The sequence below is a fragment of the Astyanax mexicanus genome, chromosome 2 (genome assembly GCF_023375975.1).
Source record: "Astyanax mexicanus isolate ESR-SI-001 chromosome 2, AstMex3_surface, whole genome shotgun sequence".
In the NCBI taxonomy this organism is placed as follows: Eukaryota; Metazoa; Chordata; class Actinopteri; order Characiformes; family Acestrorhamphidae; genus Astyanax; species Astyanax mexicanus.
In genome coordinates, this window is record NC_064409.1 from 19,554,213 (window position 1) to 19,579,908 (window position 25,696).

Here is a 25,696-nt window from a genome sequence, read left to right on the forward strand (position 1 = left end):
TGACTGGGGGGAACAGGGGTTTCTATAAGGTCTGAACCACTCAGCTGTCTCTTTTCAAACCATCTGCAAGAGATCTGAATAAAGACATCCAGGAGAAACGGGGAGAAGGTAAGAAGTTCAACTACTTTTAGTAAAGTTTAAAAATCTTTCAGACACATTACAACACACTAAAGGGTTATTTTACTTTTTAAAACTTACTGTGAAGGGACTGTGGATTTTCTAATATAGTTGCAACAAATTTCTCAGCTTACAATACTTGGTTATAAAAATGTTTTATGAAGGTTACACTTTAAAGTTCTTAGAACATTCAATCTGTTACATTTTCTGGATGTTTTTAGAACTTTTTTTTTAAACATTCTAGTAATGTCACTAAAACGTCACATTTGTCAGTGTTTTAATTTTAGTTTTGGGAAATGTTACTTTTAACGCTTCCATAATGTTAGTTTACTTGTAGCCACATTATTAATAGTATATTTAAAGAATGCTACTTATTATTATACTTTAATCGTATAAAAGTCTTTTTTATTTTTCTAAGTGTACTTAACTGTACTAAAATTGAACTATTTTAAATATACTTAAGTAACATTTAAACATATTACTTCATGTATGTAACCCATATTTTAAATATACTTACAGTAAAATTATAATACATTTAATGAGTATTACAACTATATCACTTTTATATACTGAGTATATTAGAAAAGTACAATTAAAAAGAATTGATGTTAAATATATTTACCTTAGAGTACAAATATGCTTCTTGTCTTCCTGTCTTTTGTAAGTAGCACACTTCTAGTATACTTTTTTTGGGTATAAAAACATATTTTAATATACTGTACTAAAATTTCTAGTGTTACAAATTTTCTTTACATTTTAAAAATGTATTAATTTAATTTACTTGATAAAAAGTTACATGATTCATTTTACTTGTACACATTTTGCAAAAAATGTACAAAAGCATTTTAAAAGTATATTAAATTACATTAAACTAAAAGTGTACTTCATAGTAGTCTTTTTTTAAATACACTATATTGTACTTTTTAAAAAGTATGATTAAAATTTACTTACAAACATTTTATATAATGATGTACTTTTAATATATTTTAAGTAAATAAATAAATCTGTTAGTATATTTACAGCATACAGGCATTTCTCAATACGTTTTAAGTACAATTAAGTATAGTTTTTTATTTTTATTTTTTTTCACCAGGGTTCCTGGAACATTATTTCTGTAACATTACAAGCTATCCTACCATGTGTTTAACTTTAAACCTCCTTATTTCAGGTGCCAAGCTGATTCTTTCAACTTCACCCTAGTCATTCATTCACCTTTGACCTGTGCACCATGACTGTGGAGAGCAGGCCAGAGGGCTTCAGTGAGCCTCATCTACCTGACAACACCAAACCTAACTCAAAAACTCAACCTGCTGCCAAATGCTGCTCACCAAATCTGAAGGTATGAAGTCTAAAAATGCCTAAATACTTTTATTATTTTAAATAAAATTAACATCACATATTTTAACGTGCTTTTAAACCCTAATGTGCCTTGGCTCTATACAGGCTACAAGTGTAGGTAATAAAAAACTGTTTTTGAAGCCGCCTGTTCTCTGTCTACTCAACTTAATAATTTCAGATCAACCCCTAGTTTGAAATTAGACATTAGAAATTAGAAACTAGACAACTATAATGAAAGAAATTACATGTTTTATTTGTATTCACTAAAATGTTGATTTTAAAATTAAGTTTAGGAAGCGCCAATTTTTATACATTATATTTTGACAGGTGCAGATTTACAATTTTTTTTAAAATATATTTTCTATTACAATTAAAATTTTCTGTAATGTTTCTTATCAAACATGAAACCTTTTATATAATGCTTAAATAGAGAACCTCAAGGATTAGATGTGTAATATCTGGCAGAAATTTGTCAAAAATGCTGGTCAGTAACCATTGGTGGAATGTATCAGAATTGTATGCTATTTTAAAGATGGTTATTTAGCAACTTCACGAAAAACAATGCTAGTATATAACCTAAGTTAAAATACTTGTACTTTAACATGGCTGGCTTTCACCATGAGGTCTTTAAATGTTTCAAAACAACTTTAATATATAAAATGTTTCTGTGGCATTGATGTAGAGCAATACACTCTACAATCAGAATACTTTCATAATTTAGAATGTTACTTAAAGCTGATGTCCGTAAATTGTTTTTACTATGAGTGAATGAGCTACTGAGCTCTGAGTTTCCTCTTCTGAAGTCTCCATTGCTCCACCAGCCGCTCACATTCAGTAAAACTGAGCCAGATCCTCTTTCAGAGGCTGTACGTGTGCCGTAAGTCTGTAAAGACACATGACGTGGCCAGAAGAACTTCTGCAAAAAGCGACCAGACACCCCAGTTTTTAGAATGAATATATTAGGTTTAACAGGGATGGTCGTTCCAGCACACTACTACCATTAAACAAAATATTTTTCCCCTTTGTTTCCTTTTCATTTTCTTTTAAGGTCTATAACATTAATGTTAATTTGGATAGAACTGCAGTTATGATAGAGAAGAATTGATGTGGGTAAATGTACATTGTTTAGAATATTTACAGATAAGACTGATTTTTCAGACACAGTGTTAGTATTGTGATATTGTGCCATATCTACTCAATGCAGGCCTGTTATTGGTTGTATTATTGTATCAGAGGGCACATGCTTCCCTGTTTGCCTCGTCATGGTTCAACCATGGTTCACTCTGGATCAATTCGATTCCTTCCACAAACAGTTGGTCAGACAGTACAAACACACATTAGTGTGTATAGACTTATGCGGGGACAAATATACAGTGTGCTCTCACAGTTGGTGGTAATAGGATCTATATGGCTTGTTGCTGCAATATACAATATTTTGTTTATGATGGATGGATTCATAATGAAAAAAAAAAAAAAACATTGGCATAAAAAAACATCACCAAAGTCTTAATAAATCCCAACTTTTTTGTTTTTAAAGAGCCCAAATTCTGTCCAAAGCATCCCAGGCCCATTTAGAACACCATTTTTTTTATAACAAAAAAGTCACCGTTAATTTTTATACAACCATTTCTGCTATCTTCGGCTTCATAAACTACTATGTATGTAAATAAATCTTGTTTTTTATTGGCTGAATGTCTTTTTAAAGAATCAAACTTAATTCATGTAAATGTTATACTGCCTGGCCAAAAAAAGGTCACCCCCTAAGCAAATACGTATCAGCCTCCCGTTGCATATTTACTGCATGGCTGATTATGTTTAAGCTGGCAACAAGTTATTTAACCTAAGAATCTAAGGAGATTCCTGACACTACTAAAATCAGGTTAAGAACTGACCAGAAGGACAGTGAGGAAACATCTTCATCTTCGAGGAAGGAATGTGGTCGGGAAAAGGTCCTGAATGATTGTGATTGGCGATTATTTAAATGTTTGAACTCAAAGATATGTTTAATAGTGAAAGTAAGAGCATTTCCACACGCACACAGTGTGAAGAGAACTAAAAGGAATGGGGCTAAACAGCTTTGTAGCCTTAAGAAAAACATTTATCAGAGAGGCTAACCGGCAATGGCTTCATTTTGCAAGAGAGCATGAAGATTGGACTCTGGAGCAACAGAAGAAGATCATGTAGTCTAATGATGGACCCATCATGTCTAGTAGTACCTACTGTACAAGTCTGTAGGGGCAGTGATAGGTTCAGCAACAGTATGTGCCCAAAGAATGAGGTCAGCTGACTACCTGAATGTACTGAATGATCAGGATATTACACCAATGGATTTTTTCTTCCCTATTATTATTCCCTATTTCTACCATATTCCCAGATGACAATGCCAGGATTCAATGAGTTCAGATTGTGAAAGAGTGCAGAGTTTAGAGAGCATGAGATCATCATTTTTACACATGAATGTGGCCACCACCGAGTAAAGCTTTGAACTACACGGAGAATTTTGGATGTGCTGGAGAAGACTTCAAATCTCTTAATATCAATACAAGATCTTGGGGAAAATGGCATGCAACTCTGTACGGAAGTAAATATTGTGACATTAAAGAAGCTTGTGGAAATTATGCCACAGTGAATTCTTGCAGTAATCGAAGCTAAAGGTGATCCAATCTAATATTATAGAGTGAGATCATTTTTTTTTTGACCGGGGAGTAGGTTTGTTCCATTTCAAAATGGACTGCAATTACAATTTTACAGCGTTTGCTTTCTAGATCACTCTCACAACCAGGAAAATAAACGTTTGCATAATTTTACCCTTCAAAGTAAATTGTGACCATAGAGTGACCATACTCTGCATTTTGTTCATTTCTGCTGTTTATTTTCTGCAGATCTTCATTGGAGTGCTTGCCTTCTGCTTTTTCTCAAAATCTATGAGTGCAAGCTACACAAAGAGCACCATCACTCAGATCGAGAGGAGGTTTGAAATCCCCAGCTCCATCGTGGGCATCATCGACGGCAGCTTTGAAATGGGTGAGTGAAAGAGAACTGGGACACTAGAACACTCCTCATTCCTACACTCCACCAACAGCCTATTTTCACGCCTTCCACCTGCATCGTTTAAATAGCAACAGAGCTTGCAAATATATTTCCACAGATGGGCATGGTGGTCTGGAAATGATGTATGTTCAGGTACATTTCTGAAGTATTGCTATCTTGGCAACAGAAAACACTGGTGCACCTGATGGATTTGTAGCTAGACAACAGTCAATCAATAGACATTCATTGCTATCTTGGCACAGTAGGTGTGCGCATACAACCCTTGTTCATTACATACATACAAGGAGGTAACGCTTTCTTTTACAGTACCCTAAGTTCTAGGTATTAACCAGGTAATAGTGAGGTACAAACTCGGAAGTACTAAGTAATTATTTTTGGTAACAAGATGGTAAGTACCAGGAAAGTATTGCCTAATTACACTGAAATGTCTAGGTATTAACCAGGTAATAGTGAGGTACAAACTCGGAAGTACTAAGTAATTATTTTGGGTAACAAGATGGTAAGTACCAGAAAAGTCTTGCCTAATTACACTGAAATGGAACTAGGTAATAAACAGGTACATGGGTGGTACAAACTCTAAAGTACTAGGTAATTATGTTGGTTAACAAGATGGTAAGAACCAGACAGTTCAATTTAATTACACTGAAATATCTCACAGGTTCTAGGTAATAACCAGGTAAGTGTGAGGTACTAACCCCAGTAACATGATGATAAGTACCAATATAGTCTCCTTACCCTGATATACCTCACAGGTTCTAGCTAATAACCAGGTAAGTGTGAGGTACTAACCCCAGTAACATGATGATAAGTACCAATACAGTCTCCTTACCCTGAAATATCTCGCAGGTTCTAGGTAATAACCAGGTAAGTGTGAGGTACTAACCCCAGTAACATGATGATAAGTACCAATACAGTCTCCTTACCCTGAAATATCTCGCAGGTTCTAGGTAATAACCAGGTAAGTGTGAGGTACTAACCCCAGTAACATGATGATAAGTACCAATACTGTTCATTTTAATCAGTCTCTATTTATTTGACTGAGAAATCCCTAAAAATGAATTTAAGGTTTATAGAGTGGAATTCTTCACTAGGAAGACAGCACAGGAATGGAATACTTGGCCATATGTTTAAAGACATTAGAGCATGTTACAAGGTTTAAGGGTGAAAAAGTATACCATAAGAATAAAGTGTTGAATATGTGTATTTACCCCCTTTTTAAACATAATTTGTAGAATAAGGTCTTACATGTTAAATATATATATATATATATATATATATATATATATATATATATATATATATATATATATTTAACTTATATATATAAATTAAAACTGCTTAAAAATCAGGGTTATTAAAACTACCAAATATTGATTTCTGAAATCTTAAAACATTATTATAGTTGTTTCTAAATTAATATTAACTGCTTTTGTTTGCATTATTTGAGATCTGAAAGCACAAAAGCATCTTTTTCATTATTTTGACCATTTCTCATTTTCTGCTCTAAATTACAATATTTTTATTTAGTATTTGGGAGAAATGTTGTCAGTAGTTTATAGAATAAAATAACAGTATTCATTTTACTCAAACATGTACCTATACATAGTAAGATCAGAGAAATAGAAAATTTGAAGTGGCTTGGAAGGGTCAAGGGGGCGAAGGCAAGCTCCTGCCCGCAAGCTGCTTACCCCAATAAAAGCTGTCCTCAGCTTTCATTGTATATACACTGCTCAAAAAAATAAAGGGAACACTCAAATAACACATCCTAGATCTGAATGAATGAAATATTCTCATTAAATACTTTGTTCTGTACAAAGTTGAATGTGCTGACAACAAAATCACACAAAAATCATCAATGGAAATAAAATTTATTAACCAATGGAGGCCTGGATTTGGAGCCACACACAAAATTAAAGTGAAAAAAACACACTACAGGCTGATCCAACTTTAATGTAATGTCCTTAAAACAAGTCAAAATGAGGCTCAGTATTGTGTGTGGCCTACACGTGCCTGTATGACCTCCCTACAACGCCTGGGCATGCTCCTGATGAGGTGGCGGATGGTCTCCTGAGGGATCTCCTCCCAGACCTGGACTAAAGCATCCGCCAACTCCTGGACAGTCTGTGGTGCAACGTGACGTTGGTGGATGGAGCGAGACATGATGTCCCAGATGTGCTCAATCGGATTCAGGTCTGGGGAACGGGCGGGCCAGTCCATAGCTTCAATGCCTTCATCTTGCAGGAACTGCTGACACACTCCAGCCACATGAGGTCTAGCATTGTCCTGCATTAGGAGGAACCCAGGGCCAACCGCACCAGCATATGGTCTCACAAGGGGTCTGAGGATCTCATCTCGGTACCTAATGGCAGTCAGGCTACCTCTGGTGAGCACATGGAGGGCTGTGCGGCCCTCCAAAAAATGCCACCACACCATTACTGACCCACTGCCAAACCGGTCATGCTGAAGGATGTTGCAGGCAGCAGACCGCTCTCCACGGCGTCTCCAGACTCTGTCACGTCTGTCATGTGCTCAGTGTGAACCTGCTTTCATCTGTGAAGAGCACAAGGCGCCAGTGGCGAATTTGCCAATCCTGGTGTTCTCTGGCAAATGCCAAGCGTCCTGCACGGTGTTGGGCTGTGAGCACAACCCCCATCTGTGGACGTCGGGCCATACCATCCTCATGGAGTCGGTTTCTAACCGTTTGTGCAGACACATGCACATTTGTGGCCTGCTGGAGGTCATTTTGCAGGGCTCTGGCAGTGCTCCTCCTGTTCCTTCTTGCACAAAGGCGGAGGTAGCGGTCCTGCTGCTGGGTTGTTGCCCTCCTACGGCCTCCTCCAAGTCTCCTGGTGTACTGGCCTGTCTCCTGGTAGCGCCTCCAGCCTCTGGACACTACGCTGACAGACACAGCAAACCTTCTTGCCACAGCTCGCATTGATGTGCCATCCTGGATGAGCTGCACTACCTGAGCCACTTGTGTGGGTTGTAGAGTCCTTCTCATGCTACCACGAGTGTGAAAGAACCACCAACATTCAAAACTGACCAAAACATCAGCCAGACAGCATAGGTTCTGAGAAGTGGTCTGTGGTCCCCACCTGCAGAACCACTCCTTTATTGAGTGTGTCTTGCTAATTGCCAATAATTTCCACCTGTTGTCTATTCCATTTGCACAACAGCAGGTGAAATTGATTGTCAATCAGTGTTGCTTCCTAAGTGGACAGTTTAATTTCACAGAAGTTTGATTTACTTGGAGTTATATTGTGTTATTTGAGTGTTCCCTTTATTTTTTTGAGCAGTGTATATAAGTTCAGTAATGCATGCTTGGTTGTGTCAAAAAAGAGATAAATAATAAACAGTAAACAGTTCTGTTTTGTTTTGAAGTTGTATGTTGTTCTTTTTGAAGTGCTTATTTGTTGAACTACATGGTAAGAACTGAGTAAAACCAGAGAAATAAGCTCTGCTCTCTTTTACAGTCCTTTTACTCCTTTATTAAGCAGAAAGTTCTGTTAGTTACACAGTGTTTTATATGGTACTTACAGAAAGTTGTGTCACATTTAAGTAGTTATTATATATATTTTAATATATATATATATATATATATATATATATATATATATATATATATATATATATATATATATATATATATATATATAATAACTACTTAAATGTGACACAACTTTCTGTAAGTACCATGTAATATATATTCTTTTGGGTTTCTGAATGGGTTTTTGTATGTGAAACGTGAAACATCCAGTCCTGTAGGGGGAGCAGTGCCAGGGGGCGGGCGCTAGGCTGTGGCTTAGGTGAGCAACAGGAGATGGGTCTCAGATTCAGCTGAGAACTCACACTGGGAACACCGTGACTTCTCTGTATCCAGGTGGGGAAATATGTGGAACTGTGCAAGTATAAATGTTTCCAAAGCACTATAACAGGGATATTTGAGTGTATATGTTCGTTAAAAGGTTTTGCTGTGTAATATGAGCCGCTATGGTCTTGTGTGTTGGTGGACGCTCAGCATCGGGGAGCATTCACTCCCGCGGCCCGCTAGCCGCGCGCCTGGCCGGCGCTCTTGCCTCTGCCACTAGCATTAACCACTGCCCCCGCTAACCGCGCGCCTTAACGGCTCCCCGCTGTTATTCCTCTCGCTCTTTCGGTCGCTAACTTCGCTCTATAACCGTGTTTAAGCCTGTAATTATCTCTCGTGTGTTCGCGCTCTAGTTTTAGCTATTTTCGCTCGGTAATTGTGCCCGTGTGTCGCTGTTTCTCAAAGTAGCTCGGGCTAATTTCGCGCCTTCATTCCTATTGTTTCTCTATACATTTACGCTAGCATTAGCAGTCGCTGTTAGTTAAATACATGTTTATTAAAAGTCAAGTCAATTTTATTCTCTTTTTAAGAGCCAGTTTGGCCTTGTTAAAGTAAATATAGAGCCTCTGCCAACCACAATAATGAGTTATTACAGCTAGATAAGCTACAGTTTAAGGTTTCTCTAAGTAATCATGTTTTTATACACTTTGTTCAAGTTTTATACTTTGGTCAATTCTATACACTCTATGCAGATACAAATATTAGAAACTCTGCTTAAAATGAGATTTAAAAGCACTAAGATGTAGTTAGTGTGCTCAGTAAAAGTTAAAGGTGTTTTCGGTAATGTAGTGTGTTAATATGAAAGAAGTTTGAGTATTGGTTTATGTATGCATATGTAAATGTATTAATATAGAGTAGTATTTTTATATTCATATATATATATATTTTTTTTTTTGTGTGTAGAAACAGTATTAAGAGGGTTTGCTGATTAAAAAGTAAAGGTAATATGTACTGTGATATACAGAGTTTTGTTAACTGAAAAAAAGTAAAAAAAAAAAAAAAAAAAAGGATTCTCTGTGAATGTATGTAAAATGCAGATGAGATGCCATGTGTATGTGAAACTGCAAAAGAAAGAGAAAAGAGACCAAAGTAAAAGTGGTTTAGTTTGTGTTTGTTGTTAAATAAAGAGATTAAGCTGAGAACTCACTGGAAACACCGTCTCACTTTCTCTTCTCTGTATCCTGTATTCAGCTGATCTATGCCCTGCTCACCCGGGGTCGCAAACTGTTATAGCCTAACCCACGCCTGGGGAGTGTAACAGTTAGTGTTTTTACATGGTACTTACAGTAGGATGTTCTACAGAGGGTTATTTGTTGAACTACACGGTAAGAACTGAGTAAAACCAGAGAAATAAGCTCTGCTTTCTTTTACAGTCCTTTTACTCCTTTATTAAGCAGAAAGTTCTGTTAGTTACACAGTGTTTTATATGGTACTTACAGTAGGATGTTCTACAGAGGGTTATTTGTTGAACTACATGGTAAGAACTGAGTAAAACCAGAAAAATAAGCTCTGCTTTCTTTTACAGTCCTTTTACTCCTTTATTAAGCAGAAAGTTCTGTTAGTTACACAGTGTTTTACATGGTACTTACAGTAGGATGTTCTACAGAGGGTAATTTGTTGAACTACACGGTAAGAACTGAGTAAAACCAGAGAAATAAGCTCTGCTTTCTTTTACAGTCCTTTTACTCCTTTATTAAGCAGAAAGTTCTGTTAGTTACACAGTGTTTTACATGGTACTTACAGTAGGATGTTCTACAGAGGGTTATTTGTTGAACTACACGGTAAGAACTGAGTAAAACCAGAGAAATAAGCTCTGCTTTCTTTTACAGTCCTTTTACTCCTTTATTAAGCAGAAAGTTCTGTTAGTTACACAGTGTTTTACATGGTACTTACAGTAGGATGTTCTACAGAGGGTTATTTGTTGAACTACACGGTAAGAACTGAGTAAAACCAGAGAAATAAGCTCTGCTTTCTTTTACAGTCCTTTTACTCATTTATTAAGCAGAAAGTTCTGTTAGTTACACAGTGTTTTATATGGTACTTACAGTAGGATGTTCTACAGAGGGTTATTTGTTGAACTACACGGTAAGAACTGAGTAAAACCAGAAAAATAAGCTCTGCTTTCTTTTACAGTCCATTTACTCCTTTATTAAGCAGAAAGTTCTGTTAGTTACACAGTGTTTTATATGGTACTTACAGAAGGATGTTCTACAGAGGGTTATTTGTTGAACTAAATGGTAAGAACTCAGTAAAGAGAAATAAGCTATTTCTTCTCTGTTATCAGGTATTGACCTTTTATTTTTAAATCAAATAAATAGAGACTGATTAAAATGAACAGTATTGGTACTTATCATCATGTTACTGGGGTTAGTACCTCACACTTACCTGGTTATTACCTAGAACCTGCGAGATATTTCAGTGTAAGGAAACTGTATTGTTACTTATCATCATGTTACTGGGGTTAGTACCTCACACTTACCTGGTTATTACCTAGAACATGTGAGACATTTCAGTGTAATTAAATTGAACTGTCCTTGTTCTTACCATCTTGTTAACCAACATAATTACCTAGTACTTTAGAGTTTGTACCACCCATGTACCTGTTTATTACCTAGTTCCATTTCAGTGTAATTAGGCAAGACTGTCCTGGTGCTTACCATCTTGTTACCCAAAATAATTACTTAGTACTTCCGAGTTTGTACCTCACTATTACCTGGTTAATACCTAGACATTTCAGTGTAATTAGGCAAGACTTTCCTGGTACTTACCATCTCGTTACCCAAAATAATTACTTAGTACTTCCGAGTTTGTACCTCACTATTACCTGGTTAATACCTAGATATTTCAGTGTAATTAGGCAAGACTTTCCTGGTACTTACCATCTCGTTACCCAAAATAATTACTTAGTACTTCAGAGTTTGTACCTCACTATTACCTGGTTAATACCTAGAACTTAGGGTACTGTAAAAGAAAGCGTTACCTACAAGGACATGCAGCAGTGCACAAACCCAACTTTTACATCAACGATTTACAGAATATAAAATAAAATAAAATAAAATAGCAATGCTGTTCCTTTAAATGACCTGCTTGTGCACCTTGCACACATGAAAGAGCAGGTCAGTATCCTCTGCTGAGAAGTGCAGAAGTGCTCCACTGTTAAAATAGCAATGCACCCATGATTAATTAAGAGAATAAGTATATGCCTTTTGTATGTTTTGAACCACGTAAGGTGTACTTTTCCCGTCGTTACGATAGCAAAGACAAAAGCTGACATGCCCTAAAGCAAGCTGTATGATGCATGGCTGATGGATCACTTAAATAGGGCCCTCTTTCTTTCTAACTGTTTGTGGACGCATCATCTGCATTAATAAATGCATTCAGCTACAATACTTTAAGCTGCAGCCCTTGCTGATACAGATGTGCAAATGCACATGCATATGGACACATGTATTTGAATCAGCATTTTGCATATTAGATTATTAAACTTGAAACTATTAATGCTACAATTCATACATTTAAATGCTTTTCACTATGTTTTAAGTGTTCTAAACTGTGGTTTGGTGTGCAGGTAACCTGCTGGTGATCACAGTGGTAAGTTACTTTGGGGCGAAGTTCCACCGTCCCAGGATTATTGGAACTGGAGTGCTGCTGATGGGTGCGGGCACTCTGATAATGTCCTTACCTCACTTCCTAATGGGCCGGTGAGTAACTCTACTCCTTTTAATATAAATGAAGGCTGTTCACAATCTAGTGATGAGGAAATACCATTGATCAGTATTTCATTATGGGTAATTTCATTAAAAAATCACTTTTCTGACATGGATGTTTCAAAGATGTTTCAAATGGCAAACTATACAATTTTTCTTTATACTATTTAACTTAATTTTAGTTTTTTGGGGTTTTTTTGTACAGTAAATTACAATCAGCTAATGGTTTAAGATATAAGTAAGTAGCTATTAGCACTATGAGATGTGTTGTTATGGATTGTGAAAATAATCCATCGAGAGTATAAATCAGAGCTCATTTCCCCATATTTCCACTTTTAATAAAGTTCATAACATAATAGGCGAATAGAGTTTTAATGGTGCCAATAATGAGTGCATGATGAATTAATCAATTAATGTCTTAATCCTGGGTAAACTGATTTGTGTATCTCTTTCTTTCTCTCTCTCTCTCTTTCTCTCTCTCTCTCTCTCTCTCTCTCTTTTTCTTTCTCTCTCTGTGACAGATATGATTATGAGACAGTTGCTACTCATGTTAATGGTGCTGATAATCTCACAGTGACCTCCCCGTGTTCATCTACCGGCAACAACTTGGCTCAGCAGCACACTGCAGGTATAGCCATTTATTACTCATAACTATAGTAGGTAATGCTTGTGCATAGGTGGGCTAAATATGTCAGAATGATTCATTAATATGTATTAGTGACTTTGCCGAAAATGGTCAGTAGGAGATAACAAGCAACAAAACATAATGCAGAAATTTAAGGAAACTTTTTAAATGAAAAAAGTGTTTAAGGCTAGTTGTGGGCTACATCGTCTTTCAGTGGACATCTCTTAATGTGCCCTTCCAATGGGTGCATTCAGCTACTTTAAGTGGTACCCACTGCACAGAAAAGACAGTTTATAATGTGTGTGATATAAATAAGCTGAGCACAAGATGTGTATAATGTGTGTGTATGTGTGTGATGTGCATAAAATGTTTATTACATGTGTATTATGTGTGTAATGTATATAAGCTGAGTATAAGATGTGTATAATGTGTGGATAATTTGTGTATGATGTGTGTGGTGTGTATAAGCAGTGCATAAAATGAGTATAATGTGTGTATAATGTGTGTGATGTTTATAAGATGAGTATAATGTGTGTATAATGTGTGTGATGTTTATAAGATGAGTATAATGTGTGTATAATGTGTGTGATGTTTATAAGATGAGTATAATGTGTGTATAATGTGTGTGATGTTTATAAGATGAGTATAATGTGTGTATAATGTGTGTGATGTTTATAAGATGAGTATAATGTGTGTATAATGTGTGTGATGTTTATAAGATGAGTATAATGTGTGTATAATGTGTGTGATGTTTATAGCTGTGCACAAGGTGAGTATAATGTGTGTATAATGTGTGTGATGAGTATAACTTGTGCATAAATTGTGTATAGTGTGTTTATAATGTGTGTGCTGTGCATAAGATGTGTATAATGTGTGTATAACGTGTGTGATGGTTTCAGGGTGTAATAAAGGAGAGGAGGGTTCTCCGATGTGGATTATCGTGCTGTTGGGAAATATTATTCGTGGTATCGGCGAGGCCACTGTGGGTCCTCTCGGGATGTCATTTATTGACGACTATGCCAGACCAGAGAACTCCGCCTTCTACATCGGTAACAACCAATGAGCTCCCATAGCTGAGGTCTGTGTTTCTTACTGAGATACTGACCTTAAAAAATATTATTACTTATACATTCTTGTTTTGTCTTATTTTAACATTTGTCAGGATGTCTCCACACCATCTCTGTGATTGGTCCGCTGTTCGGCTACTCGCTGGGGTCACTCTGTGCCAACATCTTTGTGGACATTGGCTTCGTGGACATGGGTGAGAGCATGCATTTGAATAAATGTATGGTCTTGTTATATAAGTACTATTACCAATATTAATACACTTTTCTGAATAATAATCATTCACACTGTATTCAGAGTGTAAATAAAAGTTGATTGATTGATCGATTAATTGATTTACAGTAAATGTGGATTATAGTTCATATTATATGTTTCTTCTGAATGCAGACATTTGACTACTTTAAGTTGTAACCATTGCTCACACAGCTTGTCTAGTCCCTGTTAAGAAGAAGTATTGCCAATAGAATAGGACACTGTGGAGCAGATAAACCTGCAGATGAACTTGTTGGTACCATATCTAATACCATTTCTGGTGTTGTAATCAAGACCGTTAGAGCCGAGTGTGAGTCAAAACCAAGACTTTTAGTAATCAAGTCCGAGTCAAAACCAAGACCGGAACAAACTGGGACCGAGACAAAGACCAAAATCAGATTCAAATAAAAAAATAAAAATGATGTTTTTTGTGTGTAGTTTAGCTTGTTGCTAAGGTTAGCTAGCTCATTGCTAGCTTTAGTACTATCCCAGGTAACATTAGTATTTTAGCTAGCTCATCACTAAGATTAGCTAGCTCGTTGCTAGCATTAGTTCTCTTTCTGGTAATATTAGTGTATAATTTTGCTTGTTCCTAAGGTTAGCTCGCTCTTTTCTAAGGTCAGCTAACTCATCACTAACAGTAGTTCTCTACCGGTAGCATTAGTATTTTAGCTAGCTTGTGACTAAGGTTAGCTAGCTAGTCAGTAAAGTTAGCTAGCTCTCTGCTAGCTTCAGTTCACTTACCGGTAACATTAGTGTGTAATTTACCTCATTGCTAAGGTTAGCTAGCTCGGCGCTAGCTTTAGTACTATCCCAGGTAACATTAGTGTTTTAGCTAGCTCGTCAATAAGATTAGCTAGCTCGTTGCTAGCTTTAGTTCTCTGCCCGGTAACATTAGAATTTTAGTTAGCTCATTGCTAACTTTAGTTCTCTACCTGATAGCATTAGTGTTTAGTTAGCTCATTGCTACAGTTAGCTTGCCCGCTGCTAACTTTAGTTATCTCACTAGTTTGCACTTACTTACTTGTGCTTTCTTTCTAGATGTCTGGATAAACTAATAGTGGTACGCGAGGTCACAATAAACAAAGAGTATAAATCTAGTGAGCTGGTAAAAAAGAGCACATTTAACTTAACATAGGACTGTTCAAAATTAAAAGTGTTCATTGATTGGATATTAAATAAAAAGGGGATTAGCTTGTTTTTTCGCTGTTAGCCAATATGTGTGCAGATTTTAGACACACAGAAAAAGGACTGATTTCCATAGTTTTGAGCTGTGGAGGAGTGGAACTGTGTTCTTTAGAAAGATAGAATGATGGGCCTCCATCCAATATTCAATATTCAACAACCTCATCGATGATCTTGTCTTTAATGCAATCAAATCCTCACAATAATGTTCCAACATCTAATGAAATGTCTGTTCTACACAGTTGCTCTAACAAAAGCAGAATAAACTCTTTTTGATACCGTTGATTTTAGTAGAAACAATGAATGAGCTGGTGCCTCAATACTTTTGTCCATACAGTGTATTTTATGAAAGGTTTAAGTAAGTTGAAGTTCACTGTTTAGAAATAAATGTATGTGTGTTTGTTTCTCCATTTCAGACAGCGTGACGATCACTCCTCAGGACTCCCGCTGGGTGGGGGCTTGGTGGTTGGGTTATTTAGTGGCCGGGGGTCTGACTCTGCTGTCCGCTGTGCCGCTCTGGTTCATGCCCAGATCTTTGCCCGAAATCCCTCAGCCTTCTGGACCAGACACCAGCACAGACCAGCCCTCGCACACCTCCACCGAGCACAACACGCCCGGCCTCGCCGAGATCGCCAAGGGTAAATACGCCTTTCACTGCAGACTGCAGTCATTACTCAGTTAAAATATGATCAGTTATAAGACTGACCTTCAAACTTTGTCTGCAGAGACTGATTTGCAATTTGAGATGCTTAATTAAGTAAAAGTAAACATTAGTAAAGTCATTTTATTATGCCCCTTAAATAGAAAATATACATTTTTTATTATTATTTTACAGCATTTATCTGACGCTCTTATCCAGAGCAACTTACAGAGTTGATTCTATTACAGAGGAGGGTCAACATAGTGTTTGGAGTCTTGCCCAAAGATTTTTATGATGTAGCACAGCATATTCACCCAGAGTAGGAATTATTATTTTTTAGTAATGAAATGTAAAGACAATACAATTTTATTAAAGTTTGCCATAACTTCTCTTCCTTCTCTTCCTTGGTTTTAGATTTTTTGCCGTCGCTGAAGCGCCTGCTCTCCAATAAGATCTACATTCTCTACTTGATGTTTAATGTTGTGATGTTCAATGGTTTCGTCATCATCATAACTTACACTCCCAAATATTTCGAGCAGCAGTTTGGACAGAGCGCCTCCAAAGCCAATTTCTTCGTAGGTAAAGACGCGTTTTTTTTTTTCTGTCATGACTCATTTCAGAAAAAAAAATCCAGTTTGGAAATTATTGACTTTGGATATTATGCCGTATTTCTTGGTATGTCAAGTTATTTACACAGGAAATTTGGCAGTGTTAAATCAACAACGTTAGTGTTAAATCAGCACTTATTAGTGTTAAACTTTACAATCTCAGTGTTAATTTAACACTAAAAGTGTTGATTTAACACTGCCAAATTTCCTGTGTAGAGTGAATTTGTGTTTCATTATTCATATAAAACACTGACAACTTCATAAAAGTGCAATTCTAGGCACTTTTCTCACTTCTGTTATCTAATACAGAGGACACTGTTTTAAAGCTGTGCTTTAAAATGACTAAAATTACTGTAAATGTTAGAATTTTTTGAAGATAAAAAATCTGATATTGATTATTTTATTTAGATTTTAATATCATCAAGCTAACATTTATTATTTTATTCTTAATTTAATATCATTAATCTAACATTGATTATTTTATTTTTTATTTAATATCATTAATCTAACATTGATTTTTTTTATTTTCATTTTATTAGCTATTATTAAAAGTCATAGTCTTGTGTTTAGAAGTCTTAGTTTGGCTTTCCCGTCACCTACCACAGATCAGCTGCTCACAACCCAGTTTTTGACACCTGCTTCGGACTAGTTGCTCACTTTTCACTACAGATTACATTAAAGTTTATAAGAAGAATTTTCTGACTGTTTCCACTGCTGGTGTGGCTATTCACCTTAATATATATATATATATATATATATATATATATATATATATATATGGATGTATAATGGCTTTTCAGTTCTCTGGCCAGATGAGGAATGGGTCTGCCCTTAAATATTCCCCTTAATAGTACATGTGATAGTCGACGTGTCATATAATACACTGTGTATGTATTTGAATGTGTGTGTGTGTGTGGTCTCTGCAGGTATAACCTCTATTCCAGCGACGTGTCTGGGTATATTCCTGAGTGGAGTGATAATGAAGAAGTTTAAGCTGGATCTGCTGGGAGCTTCCAAGCTGAGTTTTGTGACGTGTATTACTGGGTTCCTCTTCACTGTGCCTTACTTCGCCCTCAGCTGCCCCAACAGAGGCGTGGCTGGCGTCACTGTGCCTTACAGAGGGTACTTTTTTTTTTACTTTTACATTAACTTTCTTTATTGACAGGGATCAAGCATTCAATGTTTACTAAAGCTGTGTAGTGATTCTATTTAGCTATTATTTAGGATCGTTTAAATTATTGAGGATTTTATTTGAATTATTTAGGATTTATGTAATAATGCTCAGTATTTAAATAGTTCAATTCATGTATAGTTCAGTTGTTTTTATTCATCAGACTAGAATGATATAGAGCCCAGTATTAGGCTGTGAAATGATGATGAAATGATGCTAATTTACTATAAGGCACACCGTATTATTAGGCGCACTACCAATGTGCTACCAAACATACATTTTCTGGTCTATTTTCGTACATAAGGCACACCGGATTATAATGCCCATTTTAAGCGACAATAGTAAGGAACAAGGGTTTCGCCATGTTTCCTTCTAATTCAGCAGGTCTTGCCACTGGGGGAAGTAAACAAAACTGTAATTCTTAAAAAAAAAGCTTTTTGTTTCAAAGTCAAACGAGTGCTGGATGTTAATCTACACAAAATTGTTTATTTGGGTGAGAAAAGCACTTCCGTTTATTTACAGTAAGCTTAGCTGCGATTAGCAGCAGTGCTAGCCACGGTTAGCAGCACTTAGCGCTAGTAAATGCCTCCCGACAGCTCTAGACTCAGGAACCCTAGGGTGTTCTGGTAAGCCTGGGCGCTATCAGCCAGCGCTTGGTCTTACATAGCTTGTTTAAACCAGAGGTGGAAAGTAATTAAATACATTTACTCAAGTTACTGTAATTGAGTAGATTTTAATTTGTAATTTAATTGAGTAATTTGTAATTTTTTAAGTAGTTTTTAAAATAGGTAATTTTACTTTTACTCAAGTACATTTTTGACACAAGTAATTTACTTTGCTTCATTGGAAACTCCCAAATACTGAGTAAAAAATTAAAACTGGGACAAAAAAATGTCTGTATTAAAAAGAAATTCTCAGGGATGCTCACGCGGAATGACTCTCTGTGGCTCTGTGGTTAGCGGCTAATGCTAATACTTCTTCAGCCTTAGTACTGAAGAAGCTGCACTGAATCTTCTGTATAATGCTGCACTTCAGCGGAGTGGCTTTACTGCTCCTTAATACCTGACTGGAAAAATTCATATATAAGGGCACTGGATTATAAGGTGCACTGTCGATTTTTGGGAAAATTAAAGGATTTTAAGTGTTCCTTATAGTGCAAAAAATATGGCACTTGTTTGCAGAAGAAACAATAAGTAGACTTCCCAATACTTTTGTTCCTATTGGAAACACTAAGAAAAATGTTGTAGCAACCATACAAAATTCTGTTTGAAAGATTTGAACTAAACACTCAGCTGTATGTTTTTCAGACCTGTCCCCACAGGAGATACGAGTGTGAGCCTGCTGTCCTCCTGTAACTCAGACTGCGGCTGTCCCCCGAACCAGTGGGATCCTGTGTGTGGAAGCAATGGAGTGACCTACATCTCGGCCTGCTATGCCGGCTGCAGCTCCGCCCACGGCTCAGGCAGGAACATGGTGAGAGTCCCCTATATAAACACACTATACACACATAACACAAAACAAATTACAATACAGATCCACAGACCACTCTAAATCTTTAACCTATTCAATTCAACTCAAATGATTCATAATTAAATTATTATTTAGACTTAAATGAATTGACTTTAATTCATATTACATGTTTTTGACCTTGCCTGATTTGAGTTTATTTGAACTTGAACGTTTTGAATTTATCTGAAATTACATCTCAATTTATTTTACCTCAATTTATTTTATCTTAGTTAACTTGAACTTGATGTATTTAAGTTTATCTGAGCCTTCAAGTTTGTTACATTGATAATTAAATTAATTTGAAGTTGAATGATTCAAGTGTACATGCATGTAAATACCTGTGATTTATTTTAACTTATTTAATTGAAGCTTATCTGAATGTATCTAATCTAATTTATATGAACCTCTATTATTTGAACAGTAATTATTTTAGTTTATCTGAACCTATATAATCTCAGTTTATCTGAATTTTAGCTATTTGAGTTTATTTAAACTTGATGAATATTCATTTATATACATCTGAATTGATTTGTCTAAACTTACATAATTTGCATCCATTTATTTTAGCCTGGATGATTCAAGTTTATTTGAATTTATTTAATCTTAATTTATTTGAACTTAAATAAACTTAAGTTTAAATGTAGATTATCTGAATTTATCTAATCTTAATTAATCTGGGGTGGGTTTCCCGAAAACGATCAATCTTAGCGAATAACGAACAAACTAACGAATGACGTGTGTAAAGAACGAGCCAGTTCTCCGAGTGTTTCCCAAAGAGCTTCGCAACGTGAAAATTAACGAACGAGGTTAAAGAACATCTTTGTTGACTCCTCCCCCGAAACAGCGCGCTCAATCGATCCACAAACATCGATTCAACACTGCAATATGCAGTATTTATTCACTATTACACCATAAAAACGTAGAAATGTGTTGTAATTAACAACATTATACTCCTAAAGATACATATGACTAAATAAATACTCGAAAATCTAATCTATTTTAAAACATTAAACTTATTTTTTCATTTTTAAAACTATTATTGTTAATATATATTATATTAATAGATATTATACTAATATTATTAACAGTAATATTGATAGTAATATTAATTTATTATTATTCTAATTTTTATTATTATAAAAATAATATAATAATACATATGTTCCTGTGTGTGTGTGTGTATATATATATATATATATATATATATATATATATATATATATATATATATATATATATATATATATATTACATTTTAAACCAACAGAAATATGTTTTGTACTTTATACTGTGAAGCTCCAGCTCATCCTAAATCACCATCTCAGTTGGGTTTATGTCAGGGGATTGTCAAAGCCATGCACCTTTTTGTCTACTAATTCCATTTGCGTCAATTAGTTTTCATGGTTTTAATATTAATCGACAATGTAAAAAAAAAAAAAACATGGAATGAGACGTGTCCAACTTTTGACTGATATTTGCGAGCTGACACACCCCAGAGTTTGCCCAGATGAACTTGGTGACTTTGCAGCTTTGCTTAGACCGTGAGCATCATCTGCAGGAATTGACTGATTGCATTTCTTGCAGCATTAATGTCAAGACTTCTATCATCGCTAATCTGGATTTAAATAATTTACTCGTGGGTTTGATTGCCCAGTTAGACTACAAGTCACAGTTGGCATTATAATATAATATAATATAATATAATATAATATAATATAATATAATATAATATAATATAACTTATTCACTCATTTACTCACTCGTCAACCGCTTTATCCGCTAAGGGGCGGGGGGGTGGGGGGGGTGGGGGGGTGGGGGGGGTGGGGGGGTGGGGGGGGTGGGGGGGTCGATGCTTGGTGGCTGGAGTCTATACCAGCTGGCATCGGGCTGAAGGCAGTATACACCCTGGACAGGATGCCAATCCATCACAGGGCAGACAGACACAGACAGACACACAGACACATTCACTCACACCTAAGGGGCAATTTTTATCCGACATCTAATTAGCCTGAACTAATTTCTTTGGACTGTGGGAGGAAACCGGAGCACCCGCAGACACGGGAAATAAAATAAAATAATATAATATAATATAATATAATATAATATAATATAATATAATATAATATAATATAATATAATATAATAATAATAATTATATAGTAATATAATTGATTATAATTAATAGTAATATAATATAATATAATATAATAATATTAATAATTATATAGTAATATAATTGATTATGATTAATAGTAATGTAATACAATTGCTTCAAACACGGAAATTATCATTTTTCTTGCTCAAAATTGGCGGTCCCTGGTGTTTATGGTGCTGAACTGCAAGTCGAGATCCCCTAAAGAAGCTCGTTAGAAATAACGACTGGGTGAGAGCACTCGTTAATCTGCGATCGAGTTTACGTAGTACTTTAGTTACGCACAGGTTTGGGAAACACTCTTTAATTAACGATCAATCTTAAGTACGAGTTAACGAAGTTCTTAGCGTTACGAAGCTTTCGGGAAACCCACCCCTGAACCCATATGATCTTTTAATCTTATTTTCACATAGTTTGTTATAGTCACATGATTGGAAGTGATCTTAATTTATAGAAATTTAATTGATTTATCTAAAGTTACATAATCTTTTTTCATTTATTTCAGCTTGAATGAATAAAGTTTATTTGAATGTAAATTATGTAAATTATTTTCAACTTGAATAATGTTTTTATTTATTTGATCTTGAAGGATTTATATTAATTTACACTTTATTGCAACTTTCTATTTATGTGACCATGAAAATGATTTAATATTTTGTAAATCATTTGAGGTTTTTTTTTTTGCTTAAACTTATTTGAATTTAACTTTGTTCATGTATGATTTGAGTTGAATGTGAGGTATTAAATTTGAGTTGAGTGTGAGGTATTAAATGTGTTGTGTTTGTTTTCTGGTTGTAGAGTTTTCAGGGTTGCCAGTGTGTGGAGAGTTGGGGTGAGGGTGAGGTAAACTCGACGGCAGTGTTGGGACAGTGTCCCAGAGAAAGCAGCTGTGCTACCATGTTCTACGTCTATCTGGCCCTGCAGTCTCTCAGCTTCTTCATCTACTGCCTGGGCTCTGTGCCACTTTTCCTCATCTGCCTCAGGTACTAGCACTACGTATAGCAATGACAATATGCAATGGCAAATTATTTTATGGTAAAATAATTATTTAAAAAATGACATTTAGGAGGTTTTAGTCTGAATTATCCCTTGTTACCATAAAATATGAAAGCTATGTGATGCACCAGTTTGAAGAGAAAGGGCCTGTGCACATACACTCTATGATACCCTAGCAAACACTGAGCACCATCTTAAAAATGGCCTAAAATACAATAGAAGTCACTTTGTCACACAGTAGCACCCATTTAGCATCTATTTATTTGGGTTGTTACCACAGTAAATAGCTGACAACCTCTTAGCAATATCATACCAACCACCTGGAGTATCACAGAAACAACAAAAGTGCATATCAACTTAGATGTAATAGCAACCACCTAGCAACCACTTAGCAATTCATAGCAACCACACGGGACACAATTCAACCAATACCATAACACTTATCAACCTCCTAGAAAACCATTGAAACCACTAAGCAACACCATACCAAACTTTTGGAATACCATATTTATCATCTAGTTACACCATAGCAACCACCTAAAATAGCATAGCCACTTTTTACTACCTATTATCAACACCAAATCCAACACTGTCAAACGTATTAAAACTGATCTCTCTCTCTATATGTGCTGCAGGACTGTGGAGCCAGAACTAAAGTCTCTGTCTGCAGGAATGTTCATGCTGGTTCTCAGAGTTCTGGGTAAAAACATTCATTCATTTTCTCACATACAAAACACTAAGTACTGTAACAGTGCTCTCCTCTAACTCATATCTGACTGTGTGATACTGTAGGGGGGATCCCAGCACCCATCTACTTTGGAGCGCTGATTGACTCCACCTGCCTGAAGTGGGGGAGCAGGAAGTGTGGGGGCAGAGGGGCATGCAGGATGTACGACACAGGGACTTTTAGGTGAGGAACACTGACCGATCTATATTATTATTACTATGGTTGTGCAATCTGCAACAATTTTTTTTTCAGATTTACCAGTCTGCATTATACAATACTAAAGTCAAACTAACTATGAAGAAAAACTCATGAAATTATTTAATAAACAAAAAAGTGTTAAACAAACCAGAATATGTTTTATATTTTAGATTCTTTAAAGTAGCACCTTCTCAGTCAGATTTATGAGGTAGTGTCACCTGGAATGGCTTTCAGTTAATAGCTGTGCTGAAGAGTTAATTACTTAAATGTCTTGACTCTTAATGTGTTTGAGAGCATCAGTTGTAAAGCTATGAAGAGGTAAAAAGTCGGTATACAGTGAATTGCCCTTTTTGAGTAATGTTCTAATCTATGTTATGGCAAGAACTAGTTAACTAAGTTAAAAAAAAAATACTTATAATACTTATATACATAAAGGTCAGTCAATCAAAAAAATCAAGAACTTTTGAAAGTATCCTTAAGTGCAGTTGCAAAGACCATCAAAAACAATATGATGAAACTGGCACTCATCAGGACCGCCCCAGGAAAGGAAGCCCACCTTAATGCTTCACAGAGGTTTAAGTTACTACAAGATTCCTTCTGTGTTCCTTCATAGTGTGGATGACTTCAGTATTCATTTACAATGTAGAAACAAAAAATCTACGATGTTCAACTTGAGATTGTTTAATTTGCCTCTTCGATTTTTATCCCCATAGCAATAATTGAGGTGTAAAATTATGTACAACCTTTTTGTCACAATGAAACAAAAACACTAGAAACACCCAATCAATCAAATGAGATAAAAACAGCATCCATATGGCAACCGTCTGAGACACCATAAAACCTGTCTAACAACTACCTTCCAACACCCTAGCAATCACTTAGCAACACCATAGCAACCACCTGAACTACCACAGTAATTACCTTGCTACATTGTAGCTTTCATGTACAAACAATATAGCAACCACCTGTGATACCATAACAACCAGCTTATTACAATTTATCAACACAGTAGCAATCACCCGAAATACCATAGCAACCACATAGTAACAGTCTAGCAATTGGCTTGTCTGATGGTTTGGGCAATTTTAGCCAGATGCCACCTGTCACGATCATTACTACCCACTGCACTGTCCACTGTGGGTGGTAATAAGGGCTTCAATTAAATATATACCCCCTGACACCAATGGAGGAATGCTAAATATCCACATTTTGAACTTTAGACATGAAATGTCCCACCCACAATACGTGTTATAAGACTCACAGGATAGCACCTCAAAACTTGTGGGCACGAGTTGTGGGCATTCCTAAGCCATTCCCTGAGGTAGAATTGTATCGATTTACATACTGCTTTCCCATGACTTTTGGTGTATCATTGTATAATGAGATACAAACAGGGGATTAAAGTGAATTATTTACAGCAGTAACTGAATATCCAGTTAATGCTGATCTGATCTTCTTCCTCGGTCAGATATCTGTTCCTGGGTCTGACCAGCAGTCTGAGGATCTGCAGCTATGTCCTGTTCTGGATCACTCTGACCCAGATCAAGAAGAAGGTGAAGAAGGGCCAGTGGGCTCTTAACGAAATAGAGCTGAAGAAGCCTGCAGGGGGCGCTGCTGAAGCGTTACTGAAAGAGAACTCTGTTACAGAGCAGCACGAACCGAAGCCCATCAAAGAGACAGTGTGATGGGTCTCAAAGACCCTTAGTCAACATTAAAACATGCCCTTATCAAACATCTTCCTATAGAGTCTCCCTGTTTCAACTTTTACAGCAAGCAGTGCTTGAACCAAGGCCAGAAACAGCATGGAGGTTCTCAGCCATCCCAACATAGAGGACAAGGAACGGCTTCTGCCTGCAGGTTATTCGAACTCTGAACCAAGACTGTAACTTGGATTTTATCACACAAAGGACTCTTCATGACTTTTGAATGACTTAGAATTATTAGATACTGTTAGTTATGTTTGTCTTCCTATTGTTTGTCTTAAAAAAATAAAAAATGTCTTTGTTACAACTGTGATACTAGATCAAGTTTTTTTTTATCATGTGCAGGAGTGTTTTATGTATTGTGTTTTAACTCAATTTAGCACAATGAATCTGGAAACTTTAATGCATTATTTTTTTATTTTAGGAATTTAAAGGATTAAAATTATTTTTTTGGTTTGGCCCTAACATCTTTGTGTAATTCAATCTTTTCAAAGAGCCTGGTGACATATTAGTGTTTTTTTTTTATTATTATTTAGCAATGTACACACAGTTTTAGAAGTTAGATTCTGATTTCTGTGCTGAAATATGGATTACATCTTATAACTGACTCTCTTTTACACCTTCATATTTCACTCTGTACCACTTTGTAATTTGGCTATTCCTTCTCACAACACTTAAAATATGTTTAGCCACTGCACAAGTCATATATTATATATTATATTAGGGTGTATAACAGTAAGGGGGCATTATTTTCACATTATCTATCTCAAAATTCTCCACACAT

The 25,696-nt window shown here is 35.9% G+C and overlaps 1 protein-coding gene across 1 annotated transcript; it reads left to right on the plus strand.

Annotated features, from left to right (window-relative positions):
• On the plus strand, positions 1-25,225 carry LOC103023853 (solute carrier organic anion transporter family member 1C1). The gene is made up of 15 exons (XM_022671354.2): positions 1-108; positions 1,286-1,456; positions 4,338-4,479; positions 11,943-12,075; positions 12,603-12,709; positions 13,606-13,755; positions 13,869-13,967; positions 15,625-15,846; positions 16,263-16,427; positions 17,383-17,578; positions 18,935-19,100; positions 22,087-22,271; positions 22,920-22,984; positions 23,077-23,194; positions 24,678-25,225. Exons 2-15 carry the CDS (start codon positions 1,346-1,348, stop codon positions 24,892-24,894), a joined length of 2,076 nt encoding a protein of 691 aa, XP_022527075.2. The 5' UTR covers positions 1-108; positions 1,286-1,345; the 3' UTR covers positions 24,895-25,225.
• Positions 25,226-25,696: the final 471 nt, after the last annotated feature.

Coding starts and splice junctions, on each gene's coding strand:
- LOC103023853 (XM_022671354.2), top strand. CDS start 1,346: ATGACTGTGGAGAGCAGGCCAGAGGGCTTCAGTGAGCCTCATCTACCT. Junction 1,457..4,337: donor GCTGCTCACCAAATCTGAAG/GTATGAAGTCTA, acceptor TATTTTCTGCAG/ATCTTCATTGGAGTGCTTGC. Junction 13,756..13,868: donor GAACTCCGCCTTCTACATCG/GTAACAACCAAT, acceptor AACATTTGTCAG/GATGTCTCCACACCATCTCT.